The 23,885-nt window shown below is 42.9% G+C and overlaps 1 protein-coding gene across 1 annotated transcript in view; it reads left to right on the forward strand.

The window, feature by feature from the left end:
* The first annotated feature begins 4,244 nt into the window (after nucleotides 1-4,244).
* Nucleotides 4,245-23,885, forward strand: part of hhat (hedgehog acyltransferase) — a 107,882-nt gene continuing 88,241 nt past the window's right edge. The window contains exons 1-6 of the mRNA XM_007892478.2: nucleotides 4,245-4,373; nucleotides 9,032-9,099; nucleotides 9,701-9,814; nucleotides 10,173-10,367; nucleotides 14,745-14,960; nucleotides 19,922-20,093. Coding sequence (XP_007890669.1) covers nucleotides 4,262-4,373; nucleotides 9,032-9,099; nucleotides 9,701-9,814; nucleotides 10,173-10,367; nucleotides 14,745-14,960; nucleotides 19,922-20,093 — 877 coding nt within the window. The 5' untranslated portion in view covers nucleotides 4,245-4,261. The remainder of the gene's footprint in view (nucleotides 4,374-9,031; nucleotides 9,100-9,700; nucleotides 9,815-10,172; nucleotides 10,368-14,744; nucleotides 14,961-19,921; nucleotides 20,094-23,885) is intronic.

Consider the following 23,885-nt stretch of genomic DNA (forward strand, 5'->3'; position numbering starts at 1 on the left):
GAATGGGTAATGTTGGACAGTCAGCAGTGTCTGCCACAGTAGGCCCGACGGGGGATTCGCAGACTGGAGCAGAGGGAGGCCGTGGGATGGTCAAGCAAGGATAGGAGTCGGGGAGGGCGGTGGGAGAGGAGGACGAGAGAGAGTAGTGGAGGGTAGAGGACAGGGATGGGAGCATTATGGGAAAGCAGCTCGGATCGGTCTACTATACACACGGTTTCCAGGGTTGACAAGTTGATTTCTCGCCCTCAAAATTAGCTGACTTCCAAGCTGTCAGGTTACCACTGATGTTACTTCCTGTAGGTGATGCGCAATGCTCGTCTTCGGTTGTCCTCCCGATGTGAAAGGGGCTATACCAATGTAATTTGTTGTTTTTGCTCAGGAATTCCAGTCCGCAAGAAGTGAAGCTGAAGAAATGTGATTGTTGTCACTCGGAGTGCACAAGTGATGACAGTGGGCTCTGGTGATCCGGAAGTCAGACATTTTATCGCACTTTGTCTGAGATATTGTATCCAGGTGATGGTGTCGCCCTACACATCACTAACACGATAAAGTAGAAACTTTGAAGCCACATTGTGTTTATATAGATATAAATAGATACTACAGGTAGCCAGTCACTTTCATCTTTGTAAATAGATCTGGTGTGCGGTTTATCTGAACAGTTAGCAACTCCCTCATTCAAGAGCAGTTTTGTACCATTAATTAAATTCTATGAGGCATGACTTGTTTCTCAGACAGGTCATACAGATGGTTATATTCTGAGGTACTGAAAGGGGAAAATTCTACGCCAGACATTTCTGGGAAAGAATTTGGACTTTGTTCAACAGCAGCTGTCAGTGTTCAGCAAATCATCAGCTGTTATCATCGCTGAATTCCTACTTGGATGGAGGTCTGTTATCTGAAATGCAATCTTTTTGTCTTGCCAACTTCCTCCTCTCCCCAAATTTAGACTTGGATCTCAGTTCTAACTTTTGTGTGTCTTGGTTCCTCGTGGCCAGCAGAATGGCATCTGAGTGGGAGTTCTGAGGGGGTCGGTCTCAGATCCATCCACCTACCAACCATTACAATTTACACTTACACCCGGTTGTTACTCGATTGGCGGATCGCTTTTCCGGGGGTAATAATTCCTTCAAAAAAGACCTATAAATTGGTCACTTCAATCCATGACAGTTTGTGGAACACTGCTGTGCGCAATTGGCTCCCGCATTTCGCCCACAAAATATAGTCAATTCACTTTGTGGTATATTCTTTGAGATGGCTCGAAGACATGATAAGGCACTATATCAATGCAAGGATTATTATACAGTGCCTTTCATGCCGGGAGCACATGTCAAGTGCTCTGGAACGCTACCCTGCGTGAAGGGTGCTATATCAATACAGGTTGTCGTTCTCATAGCCCTTCACACAGCGTTGCTGGGTCAGAGGTATCTACAGGACTCGTTAGTTACAAATCCTTTTTGCAACTCCAGCAAAGGAGAGGCAAGTGAATGATATTTAATTGCGGGATGTCATTGCAAATTAGTCAGTTTGTGACAGTAGAAACACAACCGCACATCTAAAAAGAAAACACGCAACAAAATCAGGACCTTTAAATCCATACATTATTAGCTATTCTGGAGTTATTGCTCATTTCACCACTAAGATCTGACTTGAACTTGAACCAAAAGCCTCTTTAATTCCTGTGTGGCTGTGTTATTAATCACACGAACCTGGAATGATAGTTCACACTATCTCCACGTACAGCTAACACATCCCTATTTTTATATATGGAGCAAAAAAGCAGATTGTTAAAAGCCTCAAATGCAGGAAGTTCTGCACTTAAAAGCCAGACAGACAGTGCTGGAGAGGGGGGGGGGAGGGGGAGAGGGGAGGGGGGGGAGGGGGGGGGGAGGGGGAGAGGGGGGGGGAGGGGGAGAGGGGGGGAGAGAGGGGGAGGGGGAGGGGTGACGCTTGGCTCCCAATCCTAAATAAAACGTTATTTATTGCAAAATCATTACAAATAAATTAAAGTTTCTGTGCCCGGGGGGGGGGGGGGGGGGCAGTGCTGCTCTCCCCACCGCTCGCTGCTCAGGGGGGAGGCGCTGAGCTGAGCCCCTTCCCCCCCTCTCCCCCCCTCCCCTCCCGCCGGGGACCGCGTTTCCTTCCAGATCCTATAGTCGGTTGCAACCGATGAGCGCGGGCGGTGCAGCGGGGATCGCGCTTCGGGGAGAAACATTATCCGGTCAACCACAGGGAGAGGGGGAGAGAGAGCACAGAGCCGACACCGACCTCCCGCACCGCGCGTCACAGGCCAAATCACCTGCAGCGGCCACAGGAGAGCAGAGGGACAGCGACACCGACTCAGCCCCGTCTGAGCCTCTCCCCGTCTGAGCCTCTCCCCGTCTGAGCCTCTCCCTGTCTGCTCCCTGTCTGAGCCTCTCACTGTCTGAGCCTCTCCCTGTCTGCTCCCTGTCTGAGCCTCTCACTGTCTGAGCCTCTCCCCGTCTGAGCCTCTCACTGTCTGCTCCCTGTCTGAGCCTCTCACTGTCTGAGCCTCTCACTGTCTGAACCTCTCCCCGTCTGAGCCTCTCACTGTCTGCTCCCTGTCTGAGCCTCTCACTGTCTGAGCCTCTCACTGTCTGAGCCTCTCCCTGTCTGAGCCTCTCCCCGTCTGAGCCTCTCACTGTCTGCTCCCTGTCTGAGCCTCTCACTGTCTGAGCCTCTCCCCGTCTGAGCCTCTCCCCGTCTGAGCCTCTCACTGTCTGCTCCCTGTCTGAGCCTCTCACTGTCTGCTCCCTGTCTGAGCCTCTCACTGTCTGAGCCTCTCACTGTCTGCTCCCTGTCTGAGCCTCTCACTGTCTGAGCCTCTCACTGTCTGCTCCCTGTCTGAGCCTCTCACTGTCTGAGCCTCTCACTGTCTGAGCCTCTCCCTGTCTGAGCCTCTCCCCGTCTGAGCCTCTCACTGTCTGCTCCCTGTCTGAGCCTCTCACTGTCTGAGCCTCTCACTGTCTGAGCCTCTCCCTGTCTGAGCCTCTCCCCGTCTGAGCCTCTCACTGTCTGCTCCCTGTCTGAGCCTCTCACTGTCTGCTCCCTGTCTGAGCCTCTCTCCGTCTGAGCCTCTCACTGTCTGCTCCATGTCTGAGCCTCTCACTGTCTGAGCCTCTCCCTGTCTGAGCCTCTCCCCGTCTGAGCCTCTCACTGTCTGCTCCCTGTCTGAGCCTCTCACTGTCTGAGCCTCTCCCTGTCTGAGCCTCTCCCCGTCTGAGCCTCTCACTGTCTGCTCCCTGTCTGAGCCTCTCACTGTCTGCTCCCCCCTCTCACTGTCTGCTCCCTATCTGAGCCTCTCTCACTGTCTGCTCCCTGTCTGAGCCTCTCACTGTCTGCTCCCTGTCTGAGCCTCTCACTGTCTGAGCCTCTCACTGTCTGAGCCTCTCCCCGTCTGAGCCTCTCCCCGTCTGAGCCTCTCACTGTCTGAGCCTCTCACTGTCTGCTCCCTGTCTGAGCCTCTCACTGTCTGCACCCTGTCTGAGCCTCTCCCTGTCTGAGCCTCTCTCACTGTCTGCTCCCTGTCTGAGCCTCTCTCACTGGCTCAGCCCTGTCTGCTCCCTGTCTGAGCCTCTCTTACTGTCTGAGTCTCTCAATGTCTGTTGCCTGTCTGAGCCTCTCACTGTCTGCTCCCTGTCTGAGCCTGTCTCACTGTCTGCTCCCTGTCTGAGCCTCTCTCACTGGCTCATTCCTGTCTGAGCCTCTCTCACTATCTCAACCCTGTCTGCTCCCTGTCTGAGCTTCTCACTGTCTGCTCCCTGTCTGAGCCTTTCTCACTAGCTCATCCCTGTGTGCTCCCTGTCTGAGCTGCTCTCACATTTTTGAGACGACTCCAAGTCTTCACAGGATCTACTGTAAAGTGAATTGACAGTATATTTTGTGGGCAAAACACGGCAGCCAATTGTGCACAGCAGTGTCCCACAAACAACCGTGGATTTAGAGACCATTTTTTAAAAGGAATTATTACCCCTGGAAAAGCGATCCGCCAATCAACTAACAACTGGGTTCCTACTTACTGCTAGGTAAACAGAGGCCTGTGAATAAGGAAACTTGCCCAACATTCCCTGTCTGGGAATCAAACCCAGGTCTCTCACTTGCGAGACGAGCGCTCTAACCGCGGAGTTGTGTGACTTCACTGTCTGTTATTGCGCTGCTGTCAATGTTTGCAATTGCATATGTGTGTACATATATATGTTTCTGCTTTGCTTTCTGTGTATGTGACATAGGGCACAAAGAAACAATGAAAGGCGGGCAGAGTGCAGCCCTGCATCCTGGGGAACTTGCATTCTACATTACTGTCACCATCTCTTTGCACCTTTATGCCTTTCTGGAGCTCTACAAAGTCTCGAGAGGTAAGATGAGGCTAACTTTGAGAGCAGGTCCCAGCCATCAGGCGCTCTTGCTACTAACCTCCTCCAACTTCTTGTGCTGCTAACTTTCTTTCAATATTTGTGGAGTCCTGTAGCTCAGTGGTTAGAACACTCGCTTTGCAAGTGAGAGACCTGAGTTCAATTCCAGGCAGAGGGCGAAACCTTGGGCAAGTTTCCTTACTCCACACACCTAATAATAATCCCTCCAAAACCAAAAACAATAATAAATTGGTCATTTTCAATCTACGACTGTTTGTGGGACATTGCTGTGCGCAATTGGCTGCCGCGTTTGCCCACAAATATAGAATCAGTTCACTTTACAGTGTGTTCTGTGAAGCGCTTTGGGACGTCCTCCCGAGCTGAAAAGCGCTATATCAAATGCAAGGATTATTAATATAGCGGTATACACCTGGGTTCAGTTTTATCATGTGTCAACAATGAATTGCAGTTTATATAGCACCTTCTTCAAAGAAAAAGTCTTGAAGCGCTTTGCCGAGATGGAGTGAGAGCCCGAGTGGGGTGAGAATCAGAGGTTGGTGACGACTGCAGTTGAAGAGATACTGTAGATATTTTGGCATTTGTTCATACATACGCTGTTTTTTGACAATTAGAATAGGCTATTGTGGATGTTAATAGGCTGTTTCCACTTGTTGGTGAATCCATACATACATGCAGGTGCCCATGTGGAGTATAAATGCCGACATAGACTGGTTGGGCCCAATTGTCATGTTGAAAGGATGTCTCAAAGTGCTTGACAAGATTATAATAATAATAATAATCCTTGCATTTGATATAGCGCTTTTCACGTCGGGAGGACGTCCCAAAGCGCTTCACAGAACACACTGTAAAGTGAATTGACTATATGTTTGTGGGCGACCGCGGCAGCCAATTGCGCACAACAATGTCCCACAAACAGTCGTAGATTGAAAATGACCACTTTATTATTGTTTTTGGTTTTGGAGGGATTATTATTAGGCGTATGGAGTAAGGAAACTTGCCCAAGGTTTCGCCCTGCCTGGAATTGAACTCAGGTCTCTCGTTTGCAAAGCGAGCACTCTAACCACTGAGTTACACTGTAAATTCACTGTAAAGTATAATTCGAAGCGCTTTGAGACATCTCAACGACGTGATAAGGTGCTATATCAAACGCATAATTATTATAATAGCGGAGGACTTGTGGAGTCCTGTAGCTCAGTGGTTAGAGCACTTGCTTTGCAAGCGAGAGACCTGGGTTCGATTCCCGGCAGGTTGAAACCTTGGGCAAGTTTCCTTACTCCACACGCCTGATAATAATCTCTCAAGAAAAAGAAACAATAATAATTTGGTCACTTCAATCCACGACTGTTTGTGGGACATTACTGTGCGCAATTGGCTGCCGCGTTTCGCCCACAAATATACAGTCAATTCACTTTACAGTATATTCTGTGAAGCGCTTTGGGACGTCTAGAAGACGTGATAAGGCGCTTTGTCAAATGCAAGGATTATTATTATGATGACTGTGTTTGTTGGCCATTAATGAGGTGTGTGGTTCAGTAAATTGGCCACTGGCTGTAAGACTGGAATTAAATGAGCTAGGACCTCTTCACGTCATTTACGGGTGTAACCAGTGCTTTGTACAATAATTTCCTGGTATTCTGCCAGGTGAGCTTCAGTTCAAAGTGTTCAGTTCAAGAATTGTTTCAATAATGAATAGAAACCAAACATGGAGGTTATGCATGTTGTTTTGTTATTTTCCACTAGGGGATGATACAGACCAATTTATAGCATTTCTGATTTCTCTCAGGAATGCAACCGAGCTGCTTTAAGAATCAGTAAACTCTAGAGTATATTAAACATTTGTCAGTTTAGTTTAAAGTGTGCATAATTTTAGGGGAGTATCCACAAGATCGGTGAATCGTGATAAATCAATGGAAAGATCTGTATTTTTTGTGGAAACAAAACACAAGCTCACTATTTTCTGATATCACAATGAGCAGTTATGTTTTTGTTTTTGCAGCTGATAATGTGTGGTCATTGTAAACCAGCTGTGTGTAACCCCCATGGCAGATAACCATTATTCGTTTTTTTTAAGTTGAACTTCTTGTCATTGTATCTCAATTCATCCTTAAAGAGACATTTCAGAAGGGACCGTATTGGAGGTATATAAGAGCAGCATTATTAGGTTTAACGTTAACAAGCGAGGCATAGGATCAGGGTTGTTGTCAATAATAATAGTAATCCTTGCATTTGATATAGGGCCTTATCAAGTCTTTGAGACATCTCAAAGAGTTTCACATAATATACAGGTGTAACTAGATTCAATGTAAAGTGAATTGACTGAATTTTGTGCGGAAACGCGGCAGCCCATTGTGCACAGCAGTTTCCCACAAACAGTCATGGATTGAAGTGATCAATTTTTTTTTTGGAAAGTATTATTACCCCTGGAAAAGTGATCCGACAATTGACTAACAACCGGGTTCCTACTTACTGCTCGATAAACAGAGTAAGGAAGCTTGCCTAACATTTCGCGCTGCTGGGAATCAAACCAAGGTTTCTCGCTTGTGAGACAAGTGCTCTAACCACGGAGCTAAAGGACACCACAATAGTTGATTTCATACAGTAAAGAGTGAGCCACTCTTTGACCTTCTCCAACGTAGGCTTGAGTGATATCGTCAGACTAGGAGCATGTCTCACCATCCTCTCTGCCAGGGTGATCAAAACACACTTAGTTAGTCTTGCACCCAGAACAGCGGTAGGAGCCAAAGAGAGTAAAGTCAGCCTGGGCTTTCAGTTTTAGTCAAGATTTTGCGACTCCTTGCCCCACCTTCATTGGAGGTTTATGTGTGTGTGTGAGAGAGAGGACTGATGAGGTTTGCAACCAAGTGGCCCAGTAGTCTGCCGGCATTCACCGCCCTATGCCTCACACAATACATAATGATCATTTGGGCACGTGTAGGAGAGAGAAAACCGTGGACTGTGGAGCTGCCTCCAGTGGAAATAAACTGTTGTCAAATATCTTCAGGAGGGAGGGCATTGGTGAAGGGCAAAACTAAATACTAATTCCTGTTTTTTTTCCCCCCTTAATAAATACAATATTAGATTGCAAAGAATAATTGGAGTTTTGAGACTCCAATAATTGGAGTTTCTCAAGCTCTTTGAGATGTCTAGAAGATTTGAAAAGTGCAATATCAAATGCAAGGATTATTATTATTATAAATATGAATTTGCTTTGAAGAGTTGCTTAACTGCAAGTACACGTAAATAGATTCAATGCTTTTATAGCAGTTCTCACCTGACTCCCCCCCCCCCCCCACACACACACACATTGAAAGCTAGTTTTCAGTAGTTGTAGGTGATACCTGGTGATTTTTTTAACCAAATATACTGTCATCCACGCATGAATATTTGCTGTTGAAGGAGTGTATCATAGATTTCTGTTGTCTCTTACAACTATCACTGGTCTTCTCTTGCCTAGAATTGTCAGCTTTGGATAAGTGAAACCTTCCATGTTCCGGAAATTCACAGAAGGTCAAAGTAGACAGTGCTGTTTGGCTGCTTGCCACCAGCTGTACACTGTAATAAACATTTCTATTATTTCTGTTATGTATAGTAGACATAGCATTGTCCTGTCAATGTTCTGTGTTGCTAAAGTGGGTCAGTCTGAAAGAGGAGGCACCAAGTAGATAATGGTTCAGAAGTACGGTGACTTAAATAAGCAGCAATAGCAAATCCTTGGCATCAATGATGTCTAGTCAGTTCATCACAGTTGGGATCTAATGTGATATAAGTTTGGATGGTTGCATTCACATCTCTGAGTCAGAAGGTTGTGGGTTTGAGCCTGATGATGGAACTTTGAGTTCCCTATCTAGGCTGACACTCCAATTCAATGACAACAACTTGCATTTATATAGTGCTATTCATGTGGGGTAATGTCTCGGAGCACTTAAATTTGGTGCACAGAAGTGCTGCATTGCCTGATTTGCTGTTCTTCAGATCAGATATTAAACCGAGGCCCTGGTTAAAGCTGTCATGTCACCTTTCGAAAAGAAAGGAAATTTCTTCCAGTGTCTGGCCAACAGTTGCAAGATGAAAAGAAATTGGTCTTTCATTTCATGACACAGTGTTTGTGTGGGATATTGCTGTGCGCAAAGTGGCTACTGAGCTTCTCTACAAATACAGTAACTATACTTAATTTAGACACATGCCCTCCTCCATGAAGCCCATTGAGATGTTTGATGTGAAAGGTGCTATTGTCAAACACAAAGATTATTATTATTTATTTTAACCCAGAGTTTAATAATCCTTGCATTTGATATAGCGCTTTTCACGTCGGGAGGACGTCCCAAAGCGCTTCACAGAATAGACTGTAAAGTGAATTGACTGTATATTTGTGGGCGAACGCGGCAGCCAATTGCGCACAGCAATGTCCCACAAACAGTCGTAGATTGAAAATGACCAATTTTTTTTTTGTTTTTTTATTTTGGAGGGATTATTATTAGGCTCTGTGTGGAGTAAGGAAACTTGCCCAAGGTTTCGCCCTCTGCCTGGAATTGAACTCAGGTCTCTCGCTTGCAAAGCGAGTGCTCTAACCACTGAGCTACAGGACTCCACGAGTTCCCTCATGTTAGAATACTGATGATCTTGCTTTTCATTGCTGACAGAGTATGAAGATGACCTTGATGCTGAATTTGGATTTGAGAATGAATTCGTGATTTGGGGATTTAAGAAGGTATTGTAATGTCTATTATAATCATTTGTTCCTTTATGATAATGAATAAAATTCACAATTACTCCTTCTTCCCCAATTTCAAAAACCTCAGACTTATCGTTTTGACTGTGCTTGTAGCCACCTTTCCTCACCCCCCCAACCAACTGCCTGTTTGGGGCCCAGTCGAAAGTGTGAACTACTTTGAGACTACTGCCTCAACATGAAAGGATCTACAAACTGGTGTTGCTGATCCCTGCTATCATCTTCGAAAATCTCTGCTATACCATCCGCTTGGCAGGAAGATCTTTTATATTGGGATGCCCAAATCTGAATACATTACTTGAATTACAGCCTAAACCGCAGTATTGTGCCAGGGAAAGTATGCGGATGTAGCTTCAGATCCACAGAAATAGATGGAGCTGGGTTTTCTTAGTCTTGGTTGCAATTTAGAATGAAGGTTAGATCATAGTGTTTCCCAATGAGAAGCAGGAAAATAGGAAGCAGATATTCCTGATCTGCTGTTGTTCACAGTTAATGTTTGTGGAAACATGAGTGGTCAAGGCCTGAGAGTCTCTAACCATTTGGGCATATTGGAGAACTAACCCTGTACAACATTTTTCAGGATCCAACAGACTTTGAATGGAGCTTTTGGACAGAATGGGGAAGGAAGCTGTTATTGTGGATGCTGCTTGGCCACATCATTGCATCCCAAGTGACTGGTGCTTTTCTCCCAAAGGTTTGTAATATCCAATGAGACGTATGTCAACATATCGGCATTACTTTTACATTTGGGTAGGGAAAGGGGAGAGAAGGAATTCAAATCCAGATGTGCTTAAAAGGTAAAATTAGCATTACCACTAATTTTCAAACTTCTTTTAGAAAAGGGTGTTTTAAGTTAATTTCACATTGGCAGGAGTATAACTGAGTATAACCATTCAAATAGACTTGGGGGTGGCCTTGCTTGCATTAATGTTGCCAGGGATCAGTGCATAGTGCAAAAAATGTGGAAAGGTTCCAGGGACAAGTATTGTCTTCTACCTGTTTGCTTTGAATTCATTTTTATATGAAGTAACATGAAGTTTGTTTCTCTTCAGTTTAGGGTATGGTGTTTCATGTTATATGGAATGTTAGCCTGCTTATTTACAGTAGGACCTAAAGGCTTGGCAATGATGCTGTTGCATTTGTCCATCTCCTACGCTGTGGCCCAGCTTCAAGTCGCTGGGCTTTCTTGGCTGTGCTCAATACTACTTTTGTATACCTTGCAAATGGAATCTCTTGAAAAAATTCAGGTATGGACCTTAACCCATAGTTTATAGTAAAATAATAATATTTACATTGATAAAGCTGCTTTTCAAGCCTCAAACCATTTGATGATAATAACAATATGAATAATAAAAATAAAACTTACATTTGATACAACGTCTTTTATGTTGGGAGGATGTCTCAAAGCACTTCACGGGATTTATTGTATTGTGCAGTGACTGTGTTTGGTGGGCAAACGCGGGAGCCAACTTGCTCACAGCAAAGTCCTGCAAACAGCCATGAAGTGGTGTAGACAGCATTTTACGGACAACCATAAATTAAATTATTAAATTATTGTTTGGGTGATTTTGAAAGTTGAAATATTGAGGAGAGCTCAGTTTTTCTTACAAATAGTGCCAATGACCTGAACCATCAGAACACATAGGCACTGTCTCAGTTTACTGTCTCATCTGAAAAAAGGTCCTCAAATGTCATAGACAGGATTCTTGTTCTTCACTTTGAATATGTCTGAATTTCATTAGGTTCAACTAATCAACAAGATAACTTTACATTCTTGCTGTATCTAAATTTGAATTGAATAATAGTAATAATGATAATCCTTGCATTGCTTGTAATGTTGAGGATGTCTTAAAGTGCTTCAAAGATTTTGCAAATTGTAGCGACTGTATTTGTAGATGAACATAGCAGCCCAATTTGGCACATAAATATCCCTTTAGGAGTCCTGTAGCTTAGTGGCCTCGCAAGAGAGGGACTTGGGTTCGATTCCCAGCAGGGTGAAACCTTACTCCCCACCTCTGATAATAATTCCTCAAGAAAAAAAACAATAATAAAATTAGTCACTTCAATCCATGACTGATTGTGGGACACTGCTGTGCGCAATTGGCTGCCACATTTTGCCCACAAATATACATAAAAAAATATATAATATATATATAAAATATACAATCAATTCACTTCACAATATGTTTTGTGAAGCGGTTTGAGACATCTAGAAGACGTGAAAAGTGCTATATCAAATGCAAGGATTATTGTATATTATTTATATTATTGTATATTATTTATTTATCCCATGAAGTGAATATTCCAACCATGAAGTGAATGACCAATTTTATCTGAAGGTCTGTTGGCCAGGACATTCGGGGAAACTCCCATCTCTTTTTGAATAGTGGGAGCATCTGCCTGAACAGGCAGTGAGGACCACGGTTTAATTCCTCATCTGAAGGATGGCACCTCTGAGAATATAGCGCTCTTCCACCACTGCATTGGATTATCAGTTTGGACTGTGAAGAGACGAACACGTGGATAGGGAGAAAATTCCTTTTAGCTTTACTGTGCAAAAATGAATCTCCATAAAATAGCGATGAAATCATCTAGTTTTAATTGTATTGGAAACTATCTGTAAAGGCGATCATATCGAGAAACCTTTCAATGTGCCAAGCATATGTGTAGATCTGTCTTAGAAATCACCTTCAATTTGCTCAAGAACCACTAGGGTGAAATACTGCCATATCAAAAATTGCCATATCAGATATAAGTGTAGTTTGCAAACTCATCCGTCACTCTGACTATAAATGTGGCCTGCTGCTTTTGGAGGTCTGCATTATTTTACAGAATTACATTATTTTATAGAATGTTACAGCACTGAAACAGGCCATCCGGCCCAACCAGTCTGTACCGGTGTTCATGCTGCACTCGAGCCCCACCTATATTCTTACCTCTCATGTATGCATCAATTTTCCTGTTAAATATGTTGATGATTTTGCTTCAACCACAGCTTCTGGCAACGATTTTCACATTCTCACCACCGCTACATGAAGAAGTCCTTCCTAAACTCCTTTTTACACTTTTTTAAACTGTTGCCCAAGGGTTTGATTTGCTTATTATGTTTCAAGATATTTGCTTTGATTGGTGTTAAAGACTATTACTCTATTCAGTTTTAAAGGTAATTCAATTTCGATTTGTAGGATTGCTGAATCTGAAGTAACAATACAGCAGTTCATTGGCAAAGTTGTAGTTTTATTAATGACTCTTTAGAGCTTTTGGTTTTTCGAGTGGTCCTTGAATTTTATTGAAAGTTAGCATCCAGATGCAATATCACTTCTCCAGTGAATAAGATAAATGAACTCAAAATCTAATTAGTGCGGCAAAAAAGTATTTTCATAAGAAATAATTGTACAAGGAAGGTAGAGATGCTTTGAAGAGCTGTCAGGTCTACTTATTTCCCTGTAGACAATTTCCAACTGTTGCGTGCCAGCTCTGTGATCATTTATGAATTTCGGCTCCCGCTCCTCACAATCGTATACCCAAGCGATTCTTTTGAACCATTACCGAACTTTCTACTGGAGTTCCCTTTATAGATGTTGATCACAGGTTTATACGCAGTGGAAGAGTTAGCAGTTTGTTTTTTGTCTCTCTCATTGTTCGTTACTTCCATGTTCTCTTTACAACCCTTACCTACCAGGGTAGATCCAAAGTAATATAATTTTGATTTCCCCATTATCATTTGTTCAGTTTTGAGTGTTATTCAGTCACTTTTTTCCCCACCTCCTGATATATAAAACTACCCTATACCACCAGGAAGGGTTCTTTACTTAATGATGGTTTGGCCAAAATGTTCATCAACCACTGATGTTGACACTCAGGGAAATTTCTCCCAAGTTCAGAAAGTTCTGATCCCTTAAGAACATAAGAACATAAGAAATGCTAGACGAAAAAAAGATCCATCTAGTTCACCTTCCACCTTCCTGGTGGTCACATGCATATATGTCCCAAACTACCTATGTACTATATGCAAGGATTATTATTATCTAATCTGTGTTTGAAACAATCAACACTTCCTGCTTCAAACGTCTCCCTAGGGAGCTTGTTCCACTGGTTTACTATTTGCTTGCTGCATTCTTATAGTTTATTGTTGCTGGCATAGCCTTTGAACAGACCACAGAATCTTGTGTGATACTCATTGATGGGTTGCGCTGCTGTGATCAGCCTTTCTGGCACATGTAGTTCCCTATTTGGTGCCTTTCTGTTGCAATGTGATAGATGGACATTGTTTGCTTGCTCCAAGGGCTCAGAAACATGCACAATACAGATACAAATCCTCGACTGTCCAACACCTTGGGATGTCCTCCCATCGTGAAAGGCGCTATATAAATGCAGTTTGTTATTGTGTAGTTGATATTTGAATTAAATTTTTGACACCTCATCCAATGATTTTTACGCCTCTTTCTCTCTCCTCCCCTCCAACCCGATTGAGTTATGCATAGCCCGTGCTAATGTATGTGGAAAATGAGCAACATTGAAAGAATGAGGAAGGTCATAGCAAGTGCAGTGAAATGTAGGAAAGATTTGCAGACTGTGACCACCAAAGTTTGTGTAATATTATCCAGGCTAGCAGTTGAAAACTTGACATGTTGTAATAAACACATAAAAAAAACACTCTTAATCCCTGAAAAGACAAGGGATATATTTATCATTTAACATAAGTGCAATATGTTGGGTGTATAAACATTTTTTTTCAAATTAATAAAATTATGGGTTCAATCTTAGATCGAATTGCTGCTTGGGTGTGCAATAGTTAGCCTTCATAATGTAGAAATATGATACCATCTTTAGATGTATTGTGTCAACACATAGTTTAGAATCAATTCTGGCAGAATGCCATGCTTGTATATGAAGGAGAATGAGAATACTACCGTTGTGTACACAAGCCCGTTAGCCCAATGTGTTTCTCTGAAGGCACCTTAAATTCTAGATATGCTTTGCTCATATTTCATGCTAAATAAAGAGAAATGGTTAGAAACTATCGCGAGGGTTCTTGTTTTGACACTAATAATATTCAAACTTCAGATCATTAAATCTATTTTCACAGACTGCCCTTAGCATAATAATAAACTGTTTGACTCTAATTTAGTTTTCTAGTCCCAATAGTAAATTGTTACTATTCGATCGTTGCAGTGTGAATATGCCTGCAGCAACTCGTGTTAAAATGGCACCATGCAGGGAACAATTTAATTTACAAAAGGGGAAAAAACAGGACACTGCTTTTCAACACAGTAGGTAAGTTTGGAAATGAGATGAGGTAGTGCAGGTTTTCACAATCAAACCAGATCATTGAAAGCATGTAGGAAATAGTCCATTCTCATTAAATGGAAGTGTCTCTTACTTTACTTGCCTATTGCTTTACACATTGTTTATATCTATTCACAGCGCACCTTTATAATTTAGCTGAGTTTAGCCCAGTGGTCTTACATTTTCCGTAGCACCTTGCTAACATCTGTCTTTTGGCACATGTAAGTCCATTTATTTCATGAATCTGACCAGTTGAGAGAAATTCTGAACACTTATGTTTGGTAATGCTGTTGCTTTGAAGAAATAACAAAATGATACTTTCTTCTCTACTTTAGAAACGCTGGTATGCGACTGAGAGTGAATATTATCTGCTTTTGTTCTGCTTGGCTCTTTGCAATCTGCGTTATACAAGTTTCAGTCTGGAGTACTGCTGGCACCACACAAGTCTTCATAGGCGCTGCATGTCCTACTGTTGGCTGCTGGCTTACGTGTTCTACTACCCTGTATTTCACAATGGACCAGTCATATGTTACGATGACTTCAGTAATCAGGTGAGTTAGTCCAATTTCACTTTTATAGAGTAATAATAATAATCCTTGCATTTGATGTATATATATACATCTTTGAGACGTCTCAAAGCGCTTCACAGGATGTACTGTAAAGTGAATTGACTGTGTCTTTTGTGGGCAAAACGCAGCAGCCAATTGTGTGTAGCAATATCCTACGAACAGCCGTGGAGTGAGTACCAATTTTATTTGGGGGGTTGTTAGCCAGAACACCAGGAGAAACTACCTTCTCTTTTTGAATGGTGCCATGAGTGCTAAGAGCCGAAACCCTCATACGATCATTCAACAGCAACAACAACAACTTGCACTTATATAGCTCCCACCAAACACAGGATAGTGTTTCAAAATGTGTAACAGTGGCGGAGCCTGATTCCGAGCCAGGGGGAGGGGGGAAGTGGCCGTAAGCACTGTCGAACAGGAAAGTTTTTGGCAGGACTTGAAAGAGGGGAGAGAGGGGGTAAGACGGAGGGATTGAGGGAGAGTGTTCACCTCAAGGCTCGACTACGGAAACTCCATCCTTGTCGGCCTCCCAAACTCTTCCCTTCACAAGCAGCAGTTCATCCAGAACTCTGCAGCTCGTGTCCTCTCCCGCACCAGGCTCCGTGACCCCATCACCCCCACCCTCACCCCATCCCTCAGAGGATAGAATTCAAAATCTTCGTCCTCACTTTCAAGGCCCTCCACAGGCTTGCCCCTTCTTACCTCTCTGACCTGATAACCCTGTATCAACCTCTCCATGCAGCAGGCTATAGCCTGCTCCATATCTCCCGCTCGACCTGCCCTACCATCGGTAGCCTCTCTGCCCCCACCCTTTGGAACTCCATCCCACAATCCCTTCACCTTCCTCCCTCCTTTGCCTCCTTCAAGGTACAACTGAAGACCCTCCTTTTCGACCGTGCCTTCACCCGTCCTCCTACCTCTCTGCCCTCCCTCATCCCAACCCTGTGCCCCCCACGGTCGGGTCCTGATCCCTGACTGTTCAGCGCCTTGGAAAGTCCTCCCGACGTGAAAGGGGCATTATAAATGTAATTTTGTTGTTGCAATGGGATCTTTAATCTGAACAGGAGAATGGAGAAACCTTTAGCCTGTTAAATGATTTCTCATAATAAGAATCTTTGTTTTTTTTAATACGTGAAGCCACTTCATGGCTTTATGCGGGATGTGGCTGTGCATAAATTGGTTGCTGTGTTTGCCCACAAATAAACAATCACAGTACCTCACAGAAAATCCATTGAAGGCACTTTGTGACATTTTGAGGACACGATAAGGCACTGTATGTCATGTAAGGATAATTACCTCAAATTAATTTCTGTCACTGGGAGGTCTAAGGTCCTTTCCTACAGAAGTTGTACATGCTTTAGTTTGGGATGGACAGTAATAGTTTACACTTGGAACTGCATACAGTGTGAATTCTGTGCCATTACTGATCAAATGTGGGGAAATTAAACTTTGGTACAAATGTAGCTTCTGTATGACTTTGCAGAAGACTTTCTTATTTCAGAATTATTACTATTTCACATGAATAGAACTCAGAAAAAATGTATAATTCCCTTCTGGTGTGAACACCATACTCTTATTTAGCCCACTCCATAGAGAATAACCACAACAATTTGATAAGTCGAATTTTTTGTCTAATTTGTGCATAGCACCAGAACTTGCAGAACTTGTGAGTGATGGGTCTTTTACACTTGAAAGAATTTCCATAGTCAACAATCTCTTGTGAATTATCTTACATTCTGTGGTTGTGAACATTAACTTCACTGTTCAGTGAAGTGATCATTTACATTCATGAGAGCAAAATGTTTTGTGCTAAGCTGCCAATGAAAGTCCATTACGAATAGCATTAACATTTACTTAACAGTTATTTGTTTCACTATCATTCATTGCTTTTTAGTTAATAAATGAAGGAGCTGTGTTAGTTATGGAAGGTGGGAGGTTCGTAAATGCAGGACTGGATGTTAAAACAACAATTTGCAATTTCTAGCACCCTTCATGTAAGGTAGTGTCTTGGAGTGTTAAAAGAACGAGTTGTATAATTGAGAGCAAAATATCATGGAATATGTACATGCAGAATCTGAGTTGTCATTGTGCAAACTGAATAAAATCCAATCCCTAAAGATACTTTCCTCCCAACCCCACATGCCCTACATCAATAACTCTCGAATCGTTTATGTTTTGTTTTCTGGAATGAAGATTAAGGGCATTTTAAAATATTTTGGTTAAATACTTAAACAACTTGTTACCATTATGTCGTATTGATTTGCCATCAGTTATAATTATGGCCCAATTACTATGAAGTGCCAGGAATATAGGCATGAGCAGTTAATAATAATAAAAATTAATAAGTGAATTCAAAGTTGTGACCTCGGGCTTGAACGCACAACCTTCGGAGGGTTTAGCGGATATTCTGTGAGAGAAACCTTCCAGTGTAAAGTGATCAATGCAGAACCGAATCATTTCCGTAGCTGCCACATTACTAATGTTCTGAATGGATGGTACTTGATTCCTGGTAGTAACTTATAATATTTTTGCCGTGCGTGTACTTGGTCTTTGGTACGCATTGGCAAGAAATGCAGGTTCTTGAAATAAATATTTCAACCACTGACAGGAGTCGTACATCACCTTTTCATCATCCTTCTATCTTGTTGCAAAGTCTTCTCATGTCAGGCTAATTCACATTAATTGGAGGGATTGGGCAAGAGTGGTATACCATACCTCAGGTCATACATACTATTGAGCAGTAAAAATACAGTTTGTGGAGTTATCTTAAATGGGCAAATTGAGTGGAACTATAATGTGAAGTGTTTCATCAAGCATGCCACTAACCTAGGGGAATAGATTTCTATGGGTTGCATCCCCGAAAGCACCCTCATTATGGTTATGTCTGTTGTTAAATTGTAAAGTTCTGTGTAATTCTTAATTTCTTAATTAAGATTGAATGAAGTTTGAGAAGCAATTTAATAGTGCGATAACTCCCTTCCACCCTGTACGATAGAACATACTTCTCTTTATATTGCATTCTCTTGCTTTGCCTTTGTGACGGCATAAATTAAACAAAGGAAAACAGCCTTAATTCTTGCTTTACCTCTGGTAACAACATCAACTGCTATCAGCAAGGCAAATATCTGCCTCCGGGTTTGCAGGCTCCTTTGTCTGCCTTTGGCCCTGGACAGATTGAGATCAAGTAAGTTCTATGAGCCAGGAAATAAAACAAGTCACAACTCAATGGAAACTGTGCATTCTCAAGAAGTACCCTAACGCAACGTGCAGTCGTAGCTGGACAAGCAGTGGGACTGCTTGCCAGGCATGCTCTCAATGGCAAGCTATGTGGTTTTAACTGGTTAGACTCCAGCAGTTACCCTCATACACACTCTGAAGTCCACAAGCCTTGGCTCTTGCCAACCTGCGCCTAATATTTTTCTGAATTAGGTTGATGGTTTTCCGCATGTGTCAGACACCTGGCTGCACTGACAAACTCAGACTACCATTTGAAACCCATTCTCAAGTTGTCTGCAGGCTGAACGCAGTATCAGAAAGTCTCCTGTGCATTGAGTTTAATCGGGCCACAATGAGGAATGATCCATTTTTGAGTGAAAATGAGAGAGAATAAGGCAGTGGAGAGGAGAAGTGACATCTTTGAAGCAGAGAACTGGAAATGGAGGAGAGCAATGAAATCAAAGTCTTCAAGTGGGTGGTTGACTCTCAAGGGCACTGAATGCTTGGCAAGATGGTAATCAACATTTGCACTTGATGTGTTTGAAACGGTTGCTTCTTTGACACAAAAGCTCAGATGCAAGAGATGGAGGAGGAGGGGTGTTACTGTCACAGAACTTTGAATTGACAGATGAACAAGAAAGCACATGCCCTGTGGCGATTATTTTCTTGCAAGGAGATAGACAAAGCAAATGTCCAACTTTAGCAGCTCACATCTTTTGAGTGAATGTTAAAATAGCCTTTTCGATGGTGACAAGGATTCTACATCATGTATAAGGAAGAATGTTAGTTGTTGTAAAAGTTACACTATCTACGTTATTATAACCTTGCAACAAGGCAGAATAATTAGGGATTCTTTTGGATGAAGCTCGAAGCTGGAGTATTTTTAGTCTTTCTGTTTGCTACCTTATTTTATAAACCAGGAACTTGCCTGGAAGTAATAACAGTAATGGAATTAAACTGCGTGATGTCTGGATACTTGACATTTTATCAGTAAATTGCTGCGAGTTTTCCATGTTGTATCAACTGGGGCTAAGTCAGCTTGAGTAGGTGATTTCTTGAGCAGTGCGATTCGCACCTCAACGGTACAAATGTGTCACAAAAGGATTATCTTGCGTTTTGCTGTAAAATACTGTGTACGCATTAGAAAATGGAAACCTGAATAGTAGTGGATGCAAAAGGTTGATTAGGTTAGAAGAGAGAGGGAAAAAGTTGTGTGAAATTGACAAACATACAGTAATTTCTGAAGCAGTATATTTTTCGAGTGTCAGTCTAGCTCAGTTGGTTGCACCCTTGTCCGAGTCAGAAGGTTGTGGGCTCAAGTCCCCATGTCGGAACTTGGAATTCATATAATCTAGGATGACACTCCATTTGGGGATGTGCTGCATTGTCAGAGGTGCTGTCCTTTGGATGAGATGTTAAACCAAGATCCATCTACCTTTTCAGGTGGACATTAAAGATCCCATGGTACTCTTCATAAAGAGATGAGAATTTCTCCCAGTGTCCTGGCCCTCAAATAAATTCATTCACTTCATGGCTGTCTGCGAGACATTGCTGTATGCAAATTGGCTGCAACATTCATCCACAAAGTACACAGTCACTCCACTTTACAGAACATGTTGTGAAGTACTTTGGAGCATTGTCCTGAGGCGCTGTTTCAAATGCAAGGATGGTTATTTTATCTGTAAAATGTATTGACTTTTTCTCTCTTTTCATATGTATATAAAAATCAGATTCGAAGAGCCGAGACATTTGCTCCGAAACCTGACGTCTTGTTCCTATTGCTGCGTGTAGTGCGTATTTTCATCTGGTGGTGGCTGATAGAGTCCATGCTCCAGCTAATGTACATTCATGCCATTCAACATCAAGAAGCAATTCTGGAATCTGCCTCCAATTGGACTTTGGGTTAGTATGGTATTATTTTTTGCAGCAATCTTAAGGAAAAGGGAAAATATTGACTGCATTCACTGTGCTGTAAGCTTGGAAAAAAAGATTTCTTAGGTCGACCTGCCTACCACTTGTCCTCCCACCTCAACCTTCAAGGCCCTGTCCTTGAATGGTTTAGGTCGTACCTCTCCCACCGTCTTCATTTTGTTTCCCCAAATGACTTTTTCTCCAGCCCCCGCACTGTCTCGTGCGGTGTCCCTCAGGGCTCTGTCTTCGGTCCCCTCCTCTTCACCCTCTATATGCTCCCCCTTGGTGACATCATCCGCAGACATGGGGTTAACTTCCACATGTATCCGGATGACACCCAACTCTACCTTTCCTCCTCTACCCTCAACTCCACGACCACCGATGTCCTGACAGCTGCCTGTCTGACGTTGAGTCCTGGACGAGAGACAACTTTCTTCAGCTCAACGTGCGCAAAACTGAGGCCCTCCTGATTGGCTCGCGTCAGCGCCTCCGCACCTCAGGCGCTGACAGCATCAGCATCCAAGGCTGCACTCTCCACCTCTCAAAGCCAGTCAGGAACCTCGATGTTCTGTTCGACCCTGAGCTGTCCTTTCTTCCTCATATCCGCGCCACAACTGGCACCGCCTTCCATCACCTCTGAAACATCGCCAGACTACGGCACTGCCTCACCCCTCACGCTGCTGAAACTCTGGTCCACGCCTTTATCACCTTGAGGCTGGACTATGGGAACTCTCTCCTCGCCGGCCTTCCTGCACCTCCCTCCACAAGCTGCAGGTCATTCAGAACTCTGCAGCTCGTGTACTGTCCCGCACCAGGCTTCGCGACCACATCACTCCCACCCTCGCTCGCCTCCACTGGCTCCCCATCCCCCAGAGGATCGAATTCAAGATCCTCATCCTCACCTACAAGGCCATTCACGGCCTTGCTCCCTCCTACCTCTCCGACCTACTATCCCCTACTTACCTGCCCATACCCTCCGTTCCTCTGGCTCCGGTCTGCTCCACATCCCCCGCCCCAACCGCCCTACCATCGGTGGCGGGCTTCAGCCTCTCAGCCCCTAGGCTCTGGAACTCCATCCCCCAGTGCCTTCGCCTTGCTTCCTCCCTTTCCTACTTCAAGGCCGGTCTCAAGACCTTTCTCTTTGACCGTGCCTTCAGCTCCCCTCTCGACTCTCTACCCCCTCCTCACTCCCTCTCTTCCCTCCCCTCACCCTGACCATTTTCCCCCTGCTCGGGTCCTGACCCAACTGTACAGCACCTCGGGACGTCCTCCCGACATGAAAGGCGCTCTATAAATGAAATCTTGTTGTCTTGTTGTTGAGGTGAGCGCTCCAACCGATACTATCACGGCAGGCTGTCTATAGGACTGTCTGACTCAGATAATAATAACCCCTGTCATCAAACAAACCACTGACAGTTGTAGTTTCATTTTTAAAATGAACCGAGGCTTCCCAAGGGCTTTATGCAAGCTCCAAATTAAAAATCAATAGCAATTTTTTTTGTACGATAAGTATTGGCTAGTGCGTTATCTGAATACTCTCCTCTTACACTTTGCAGTGCTTCGGTATTCTTCATTCTTTTTTCTCTTTTCAAACTTATTTTCCACCTTTTCTCTCTTTTATTCTCCCTTCCAAGACCTTTCTGAGTGGGAGTTTGATCATTGTTTTTCATGTCTGCTAGCATTCCTTCTTACCATGCCTAGGCATGATAATTTGAATAAGTGGGTTGGAATTGCTACTTAACAATAAGCCAAATTGATTTTTATTTTAAATACATGATTTGAAATGCCACTGAAGGTCAGAACATAAACAATTAACTGAACGCATAGTGTTGGGTAGCAATTACTCTGTTGCATTGAAATACACCCCTATTTCAGCAACCAGAAGTATAGGAGAAGAGGAGTGAATGAGAATAAGCAATTACACTATTACCCAAGCCCTTTTAATGTGAATCGGCATTGTTGTGTAATAATACTGTTGTACTGAAGTTTCAGTCCCTGTCATAAATGCACCATGAAAAATTCCTGTAGAGGCGAGGTCTCATTCTTTACAATGAAGGTAAAAGGGAGAGCCCATGGGTCCGTGGATCTCAAGCTGGTACAGAGTTGTGAGTATTGGAGGAGGCAATGGGAGGTTAGGGAATTAATAATGGAATGCAGACAGCGTTCGGTAACAAATAACTTGAACTTTATTCAGAACAAAAACATACAATGTTAGGGACATGACTTTCCCTATTTGCTTTGCACCCAGATTCACATTGGAGCTGGCACTAAACCCACTTAATAGGCATCAGCTCACTACTTGAACACAGGTTGTCTCTGTGTCAGCATGATGCATGTGAGATCATCTTCAGCTTTTGGGTTATATAGGAGAATGAACTCACAGGCTGGCTATCTGCGTGTTCACTTAATCACATCAGCCTCAAATCTGGAAGTGAATGCAATACTGGCAAAAAAATAATGATTGTGTGCATGTACATATTGTTTCCGGGATCACGATTTAATCACACAGTATATAACAAAAGGTTTATTTAGCAATCTGTTACAGGTTCAATGTAGGTTTAGTGACAAAGAGACATTCAGAGAGAAAATTAGACAGCAACAAAGTCTGGGAGAAGGGGAGGGGGTGACACATTGTGGTGCTATTGTAGTAGCATAACTCCTAATGGAATAATTTTTGGTCAACCAGTTTGTATTTTGCATGATGTCTATCTACACTGTTTCCTTGTCCACGATGGAGCCAGTACTAATCAGAGCGGATAACTGTCTGTCTACAAGAACAGGTTGCTTGTATATAGCGCCCTTCACGCAGGGTAGCTTCCTGTAGCGCTCTACAATACTGAATTGAATCTCCAGAAGTCCATCAGTGGAATAAGTGGGGCTGAAGACAACCATGCAGTAGAACACTTTTGTCAGATGAGGGCACTGCTCTTCTGATGAAATGGTGCAAGTATAGTGTTTTCTGATGTGTTATTTCAGAAACTTAACCGTGAGGCGGAGGTTCACTGAAGTGTTGTGTTTTTTCGTATTTCACATTATTATATGTCTTTTTTCACGTACAGGCCCAAAATACATTTATTTTATTTTAAAATACATTTATTTTATTTTAAAATAAATTTATTTTATTTTGGATTGTGTGAAGTTTGGGCATGTAAGAATTAACTGCCGACCATAAAACTGGGAAGTAGAGGGTTTAACTTAGTAACTCCATGGCAAAGGGTAGCAATGGCCATATCAATGCAATGGTGAGAAAATAACAGGTTTGAACCGTTAATACCTTATAATACAACATAATTTACGTTGATATGGTGCCTTTCACGTTGGGAGAATTCTTAAAGCACTTAAAAATGGTAATGAGAAATTGCTGTAAATGGCTGACCCTGTTTTGGAAATCCAATCATTTGGTGACTTTATAAGAATATTGTGAGTTTGTTCCTAGTGTGGAGCTTTATGTAGTTACACACAAATGAAAGGCTTTCACCACCATTCTGATGACACAATTCTTGGACGAATGTAAATTAATGCATCACAAAGTTTTGTGTGAGAAATCTTTGGCTGAGCTGTTATAGTGCTGCGTTGACTCATAACCCAGGATGTTTTGGAATGAGATGCATGACATTGTACATTCTAGTGATTGAATAAATGAAACAGATTATAGGAAGAAATTAGGCAGAATGTCATGTGCGACAAATAAAGGGTGAAATGCAAAAAAAAATCCTTCGTGTATGTTGAAGATAAAAGACAACAATGTGCAAATTCCAGTCAGGCAAGTGATCCTACATGTTT

Source organism: Callorhinchus milii, unplaced genomic scaffold, assembly GCF_018977255.1.
Source record: "Callorhinchus milii isolate IMCB2004 unplaced genomic scaffold, IMCB_Cmil_1.0 Scaffold3, whole genome shotgun sequence".
Classification (NCBI taxonomy): domain Eukaryota; kingdom Metazoa; phylum Chordata; class Chondrichthyes; order Chimaeriformes; family Callorhinchidae; genus Callorhinchus; species Callorhinchus milii.